This window comes from Rhamphochromis longiceps, linkage group LG8 (assembly GCF_057381845.1).
Source record: "Rhamphochromis longiceps isolate RC_006_pf linkage group LG8, R_longiceps_female_GT1.1, whole genome shotgun sequence".
NCBI classification, from domain to species: Eukaryota; Metazoa; Chordata; class Actinopteri; order Cichliformes; family Cichlidae; genus Rhamphochromis; species Rhamphochromis longiceps.
Genome location: NC_140564.1, coordinates 8,737,321 through 8,744,701, shown reverse-complemented (window position 1 = coordinate 8,744,701; position 7,381 = coordinate 8,737,321). Strand labels below are relative to the sequence as shown.

At 39.8% G+C, this 7,381-nt stretch overlaps 1 protein-coding gene across 1 annotated transcript; it reads left to right on the top strand.

Moving 5' to 3' along the window:
- The first annotated feature begins 3,500 nt into the window (after nucleotides 1-3,500).
- LOC146663050 (transmembrane protein 238-like) lies at nucleotides 3,501-6,970 on the top strand. Its single transcript, XM_085415197.1, has 2 exons — nucleotides 3,501-4,165; nucleotides 6,669-6,970. The coding sequence occupies exon 1, from the start codon at nucleotides 3,614-3,616 to the stop codon at nucleotides 4,154-4,156; it is 543 nt and encodes a 180-aa protein (XP_085271323.1). The 5' UTR covers nucleotides 3,501-3,613; the 3' UTR covers nucleotides 4,157-4,165; nucleotides 6,669-6,970.
- The last annotated feature ends 411 nt before the right edge of the window (nucleotides 6,971-7,381 follow it).

Sequence of the window (7,381 nt, the reverse complement as noted above, 5' to 3'; positions counted from 1 at the left end):
AACATGCAGAAGGAGCCACTCTGCTATGAGACAGTGCTAACCACTGAGCTACTGTGTTTTATTCTTAAGCTAACAGCTATGCATCATCAGATAGCTGCTAACACTGTCCGGTCTTTTTTTTGTACTGAAAAAGGAAAGTGCAAGATCTGTACAGGCTCCTGCTGCAGCATCACTCCAGTGGAAGGAGAGCAGAGATTTCAGACATCCTGTGATTTTGAGGTACTGGTGATATAAAAATCATGACAAGTGAAGCTTTAAATAATTACATGTCTTTAACTTCTCATATGATAACAAATGTCAAATATTTATCACCATATGCTAACTAATAATTGAAGAAATTCTGACCTGCTCCATCTCACCGACGTTATCTGGCAGTACGTTATTCCAGAGGCCACTGCACTGCAGTGCATTCACGCAGACTTAAAAATGTAATCTTAGGAACATATTTTGATGTGTCTCCACATGTGCAGTACCATGTTTTCTCTGTAGCTCCACCTTTTTAGGCTTTTTAGGCAGCTCAGAATCAATGATCTAAAGTACTAATTTGTACATATCTTCATCTGCATGCACCCTGATGTGCAACCTTTGCATCGCATGTGCAAGAATTAATTTTCTATTTACTTCAAAGTCATTTCATTTTAAATTTCCTTGTAAAAATTGTCACTTTTCCAGATCTTTTACTTTGGCACTGCTGATTGGTCTTTGCAGTCTGCCTCCATTGCAGTGCTTCATGTAGGTGCGCCTGTGATTTGAAGATGACTGGTGCCCTCTAGCAGCTGGATTTATATATACAGAGACGCATGAAATAGGGGGGATTTTCTCTACATGTCCTCTGTGTCAGTCTTACTCTTACTCACTGTCAGTATACACTCATAAACATACAGCCCTGCCTACTAAGCAGGTTAGACTGTAACTGCAATCACCTGCAAGCTGTTAGGAAAACAACATGATCAGCCCCTTTTCACTCCTATGCTCGTGTAATTTTCTCTAGCAGATGCTTTGCATATGGCAAAGGAATTATTTTGAGCCATGAAGGACTTCACTGAAGGAAATCCATGTAATGTGCTGCGCCTCTCAGTTAATCAGGGAGCTTAATAATTCATGAAATCATTCATAGTGTGACTAGGTTGCAGTTTCAATGAGCCCAACCCAAAGAACAGCAGAGGGGTCTGGGGTCTACTGAGGAGGAGAATATTTATACCTTCAAGCACTGCGTGAAGTATTGGGGCAAAATGACTGCGCACAGTTTATCCAGAAAAGAGATGAAATACAACCAAAGAAGTAAAGAGGATTTTATGTTATTGTTGTTTCATGTGGCATTTCAGACCTCACTCACAGCGTTTTCCTTGATTAGCACTCAGTAGCTTCAGTAATAGGAAATGCCTGCACAGCAAAGTAAAACTGACTTCTTCATTTTAATATTTAAAGTGAGGTTTGGTCCCTGCATTATGCAGCCTGTACTATCCTTAATGTGATGTTAAAAGGACACAAATGTGGTGTACTCCAAAATGTTATAATACTCCACCCATTCAGTGGAAAAGATTGGGGAAAAGCACAAAATACTCACTTTTCTTTTATTACTACCTCTGAGGTGCCCTTTAGCGAAGCCTTTAATGTCACCCAGACATCACACCCCACCCCAGCGGCTTCAGTGGAGCTGCTCAATGACCAGTAGGGTCAAACTGGGGTTGAGTTCACATTTTCCTTTACTTTTTATTTCTATGTTTTATCTTTCTATTTCATTTTAAGTTATTTGTCAGTAGGGCTGTGCGATATGACCAAAATCTCATATCCCGATATAAGAATTCGATCGTCCCGATAACGATATAAATCACAAAAATGTAACATTTTCTGTAAATTCTGTGAATCTCGGGCAGCTCGTCTTGCCTGAAGTGTTTCCAGCTGCGCGTCATCTGGAGTCCAGTGTTTTAACTGATGCATGAAACTATACATTTTTAGACATAAGTTGTAAAGGCCGCCGTTTTCTTTGTGAGTATTTATCACATGGCGTGCTGCGGGGAAAAGCCTGTTCTAACGTTTGAGTCTAAGGTTTATTTTTTAGCACCTGGCGGCTCTTTTTAATTCTCATCCGTAAATAATCTGCTCTTTCACGTGATTTAGTTTATTTTGAAAAGTCACAACAGCATCTTGAGCTTTATTGTGAAAGGTTTATGTGGAACATAAACAAGCGGACACGCGATGGTGTTACCGTAGTTGTTGCTAATGACAACGCATAAAAACAGGTGCTTGTCCGTCTGTAGTGTGGTTATATAAAATGTAAGAGAAAGAGAGAACTTTAAGAAATTAATATAGCCACTGCATTGACCATCAAAACGATGAAAAAATATTGTCTTAAACAGTTTATTTTGTGACACCACGAAACAAATGATAGCGTAAAATGAAACGATAGATGTTTTTATATCGTCATCTGATATATATCGTTATATCAAACAGCCCTATTTGTCAGCATTTATTAAAGGTTTGGTTTTGATCAGACTTCTCAGCGATCACTTTGAACTACACTATATGAAAAGTGTAGATTTGTTAACATTAAGTCACCAACTTTTGATATTGAGCTCATTATGATAAGATTTTTCAAAGCTAATACAGCATAATGCATTTAACTTTAACTAACACATGTTTCTTCCTAAAAAAAAAACCATTATTTTGTGTATAATTCACACAGAAACATTCTCAAATCAAACCTGAGATATGTTGCACTCTACAAATATGTTGCTGTACACAAGAAAGCATATTTTATTTAAAACATGATTTTTGTCTCCTAGGGCAGCGGTCCCCAACCTTTTTTGCGCCACGAACCGGTTTATGCCCGACAATATTTTCACGAACCGGCCTTTAAGGTGTCGAGGATAAATACAACAAGATTAAACTATACCGATACCGAAAAAAAGATTTATTCATAACACACGTGAAAAGACCCAGGAAAACCGAGTTAACGATAAAAACGATAACAAAATAACCTGAAAACCGATAAAAACCCTGAAAACCATACATTTCACACCTGAGCCTCAACTCTCGCCCGGTAACGACTCACGGACCGGTACTGGTCCGAGGCCCGGGGGTTGGTGACTGTCCTAGGGCATATAATTCAATAAAAATCAGTGAATATGACATATTTCAGAGCTTTAATGCTTAGATAACTATTTTTTTATATTAATAAGACGTTTCAAATCAGATGACGGTGGTGTTACACAATTAAATTGTGCAGATAACACACCAGACTAAACGTGCACAACATAAATAATGAAACACACAGATACAAAAAATATGTTTTATAAATCTAAGCAGCAGCGTGTTCAGGTTAAATCCACCTGACAATCACTGGACAGCTGAACTTGCAGCTTGGATGAAATGACCCTTTCATCCCGATGTAGGTCTTATTTCCATTGTCTCCAGACGACCAGGTATGGAAATTTACACTGTGCATCTAAAAGTGGCATTAAGCACAAGCTACGCTTTCGAGTCAGTGACGTGGAATCAGGGCGGGGTTTGCGCAGTTGATCACCGCACAGGTGTAAGAGTGTGGAAATGTGCGTGCTGAAGAACAAGTTGTTTGAGTTACTCTGCGCCCGGTTCTTGACTCTGCTCTGGGATGGATCGCAGCTTCGTGGGGAACTGCCCGCCGTTATTCTTCCTCGCCCTCATTTTTGACGTTATTGGTCTGATTGTACTGTTGGTCGGGATTTTCGGAAACCTTAAGCTGGACGGCCGCTTCTATGGAGATTTCCTCATCTACACGGGCTCACTCATCATTTTTCTCAGCTTAGTGTGGTGGGTACTGTGGTACACGGGAAACGTACAGCTTTACTCGGCTGACAGGACAAACTCCATCAACTTAAGGTACTGGGCCAGGAAACTGTCCGAGAGGCTGTCCGTGAGCGGCAAGAAGCCCATGGAAGCAGATGACTTCAAGAAGAAAAGCATGGGGAACGGGAAAGAGATGAGCGGCACTGTGCGTGCGTCTGCGCCGCCTCGGGTTATGTGGGAAGGTGGCAACTTAGTCTTGTCCGGCCATGACAACAAAGGCTTTGATGGAGGGACTGAGTGCGCATCCCTAGCATACAAAAACATGGAGCTGAGGAGCTCAGATGTGGGTCTGCAGGCACAGGATTGCAAACCAGAGAGGCTGCTCTGACAGATCATGGTGCGTATTTCACCCAACAGCAAACCAGAGGCCTTATTCGCGTCCTTTCTGTCTTGAGTCTATTATTGGAACTTGTTCAGTGTTGCGGAGACTTTGAAAACTCATTCGCTCCCTCCCTAACCTACTGAATCTCCTGACACTGTAACCTGTTACATTCTGTAAAAGTTAAAGCAAACTGAAAAATGAATGATCCCCAGACTGTGTGGAACCCAAAAACAATTCTAATTGAAAGTCATAAATATTCAGCACGTTGCCCTGCTTTCACCCTTCCTGCCACTTTGCTGTTGTTTTGCTTGCTGTTAGCTGCTCACTGCCACAGCACTCTTTCATCAGTGATGTTGGCATCCACATTGTCTTACATAATGACATGGCAACCCACTCGAACTGCCGTCACCCCAGTTATAATTATCAGATATTTTACATCACACTACCCTCAGATGTCACCCACAGGGAAAGGGGAGGAATGGGTGCCCTCAGATTAGAGCTCTGCCAAAGAGTGGAGCTCAACACCAGCTCCTCCAAAGAGTAGCTTTCCAGGACCTTTCTCAGCACTCAGCGCATGAATAACTGTAATAATAGATTGAGGGGTTTTTTCTTTTCTTTTCCTAGCTGCTGTAAAAAGATCTTCAGTGGCCTGTGGCAGCTTTTAATTAATGAGCCTGACCATTTCTACTCACCTTCACAGTTATTATTTTAGCTGTCAGTTTGCTTGTAACTGGCTGGCAAGCCAGACCTTTGGGCCAAAACGAGCAATTGCATTTTAATGGAACAAAGCAGCACTTTTGATCCAGTGAAATGGAGTGCGGTAGATCGGTGGGTGGGTGGTTGTAGGTATGGTTGGGCACCCGGCCACAGAAAACGAGCAGGGATCATATACGAATCTGCCTTTGCCCATCCAGTAGTTCCATGTAGTTAACTCTAATGGCTCCTAGCCAGAGTCCTACATTACCTAACTTGACTAATGATCTTGAGATATGGAAATGTGACAAATGCTGTGGTCACAAAAGCAAACACTATATTCGCAACAATAAGGCTGTGTTCTGTACTCTGACTTTACTGCGTTTGATGTAAGACAAGCAAGCACTGAGACACTAAACTAAGGTCACGTCCCATGTTTCTGGAAATTCAACACAAGAGTCGGTATACCTCCACTGGAGTTTATATTTTTCTACATTTACAAGGTTTCTGGTACTAAATCTTAAAGCAGTTTTTCCATACATGGATTAAACCTAGCCCAGGCCCAGAAAAGAAAAATTCAATGAAGAAAAGTTTGTTTAGTCAGTGAGGCTCAGCTCCCAAAACATAGACTGAGCCCACATAAGCATAAACTTTTTTTCAATAAAAGTCTTCTATTTTATCCAACATTTATACAATGACATAAAAAGGGTTTTACAGTTTATTTAAAAATGTAAAAGCCAGGAAGCTGACAATTTTAAAAATCAAGACTTGATGTTTATTAAATTAGACTTTTGATAAATAAGATATTTACTCTTTAGAAAAGTATTTTTCAGACAAACATCCAGCTGTAATTGGGGGGAAAAAGACCAGCCATCACAGGTTAATTATAAATCATAGCTACTGAAAACTATGTTACTCCCTCACTAAACTGCAGTCAGTTATGTTTAGATAATATTCTTTTAATTTGACATGCTTCATTGCATGTCTTTATTGCATTTTAAATTTCATTCATCTAAATCTATTCTTTTTGTAATTAAACCAAGCCCCCTTTAATCGTACACTTGTCTTTTTACTTCAGTATACTGAACTAAAAGTAAAAGTTTCACAGCTGGTTTGGTTGAAGATTTTTTTTTTTAAAAACACAGGTGTGTTTGGGCGGAGTCACGATGCAGACCTCAGTATCACTGAACTCACTGCCCACAGTTCTGACTGAAGGCACATTATATTACCCGTGTTTATCACTGTACATTCCTCCAGTGATCACACGCCTCCACCTAAGGATAACATTGCTTTTGTAGCAACCACCTATTCTTTATATAATGAGTCAGCGTGTAATGTGTTTATCAGTTAGATTTGATATTACACTGTGGACCTTAAACTGCAAACAAGATATTTCATAACATACATTAATCCTGCCATTAGCAGTTAGGATCAGGATTTGGTGTTGAGCCGTGCATGTACTTGTTGCTATAGTAGGCTAATAATGCTGAATGGATTCACTGTTTGTTTGTTTCTTTTGTTTCTTTGTTTGTAGTAAACATCTAGTTCTTTCAAAGGTTAATGTATTTTTATGTATTTTTCGTTTCTTTTCTTGGGGGTTAAATAGCAGATAATAATCAGTTATTTATGTTAGTTTATTATTTAAAATTTATATTCACATTCCGATCATGAAAAAAATATTTATACAATTAACTTGGCTCTTAGTTAAATAATGGTAATATCCTATTACCATGTTCTGAAAGTCAGTTGCAATTGATACTTTAATTTAATCTGGTTCTCAACTCGGCCAGTAAATAAAAGCCTCATCTCCTCTTCTTCTTTACAGGTGATGACCGACTTTCCCATTGTTTTGAAGGGTGGTTCTCGCTCCTTCACCGTGCCTGAGCCACGTTCCGAAAACTCCAACAAACTGAAAAACCTGAGCCGATGTCATTTTTAAAAAATATATTATTAAATAGGGGAGACAGTTTCTTAATCAGGGAAGAGCCCCACATCCACATTAAGGAGACGGGCTGTGCACATTGGAAGAAAAAGTCTTGGACATAGTCTCTTTTTTTTTTTCTTTTTTTTTTTTTTTTGTGCTCTGTTTTCATGACAGATGTCAATTATTTTTTCAATAAAGTGTATTTGAACGTAGTCATTGCCTGGTTATCTTCATGGATGACTGCTTATGTCTGATCCTCTCCTTTTTTTTGAGTTCACCTTCTGTTCTGTATGTCTATTTTTTTCTCTCATCATTGTTGGACGCTGCCTGGTGTTTTTCTTTGTTGCTGTCTCCTGGATGCAGTAGGCTTTGTCCTCTTCTTCTTTGGCATTTTCACTCCCCTCGACTTCTGGGATTTCTTTGTCTTCTCTGGGCCACTTCTCATGTTCCTCAGCCTGGTGTTGTGGATCTTCTGGTATCTTGGAAACCTAGAGGTACCAGTGGAAGACCTATTACATCACTGAGATTCTCCATTTGTGTCATAATTAGAAGCACAAAGCAGATTTCTGGATGGTGATGTTGGACCATGGAATCGGCGCTAAAGCTTCAGGTGC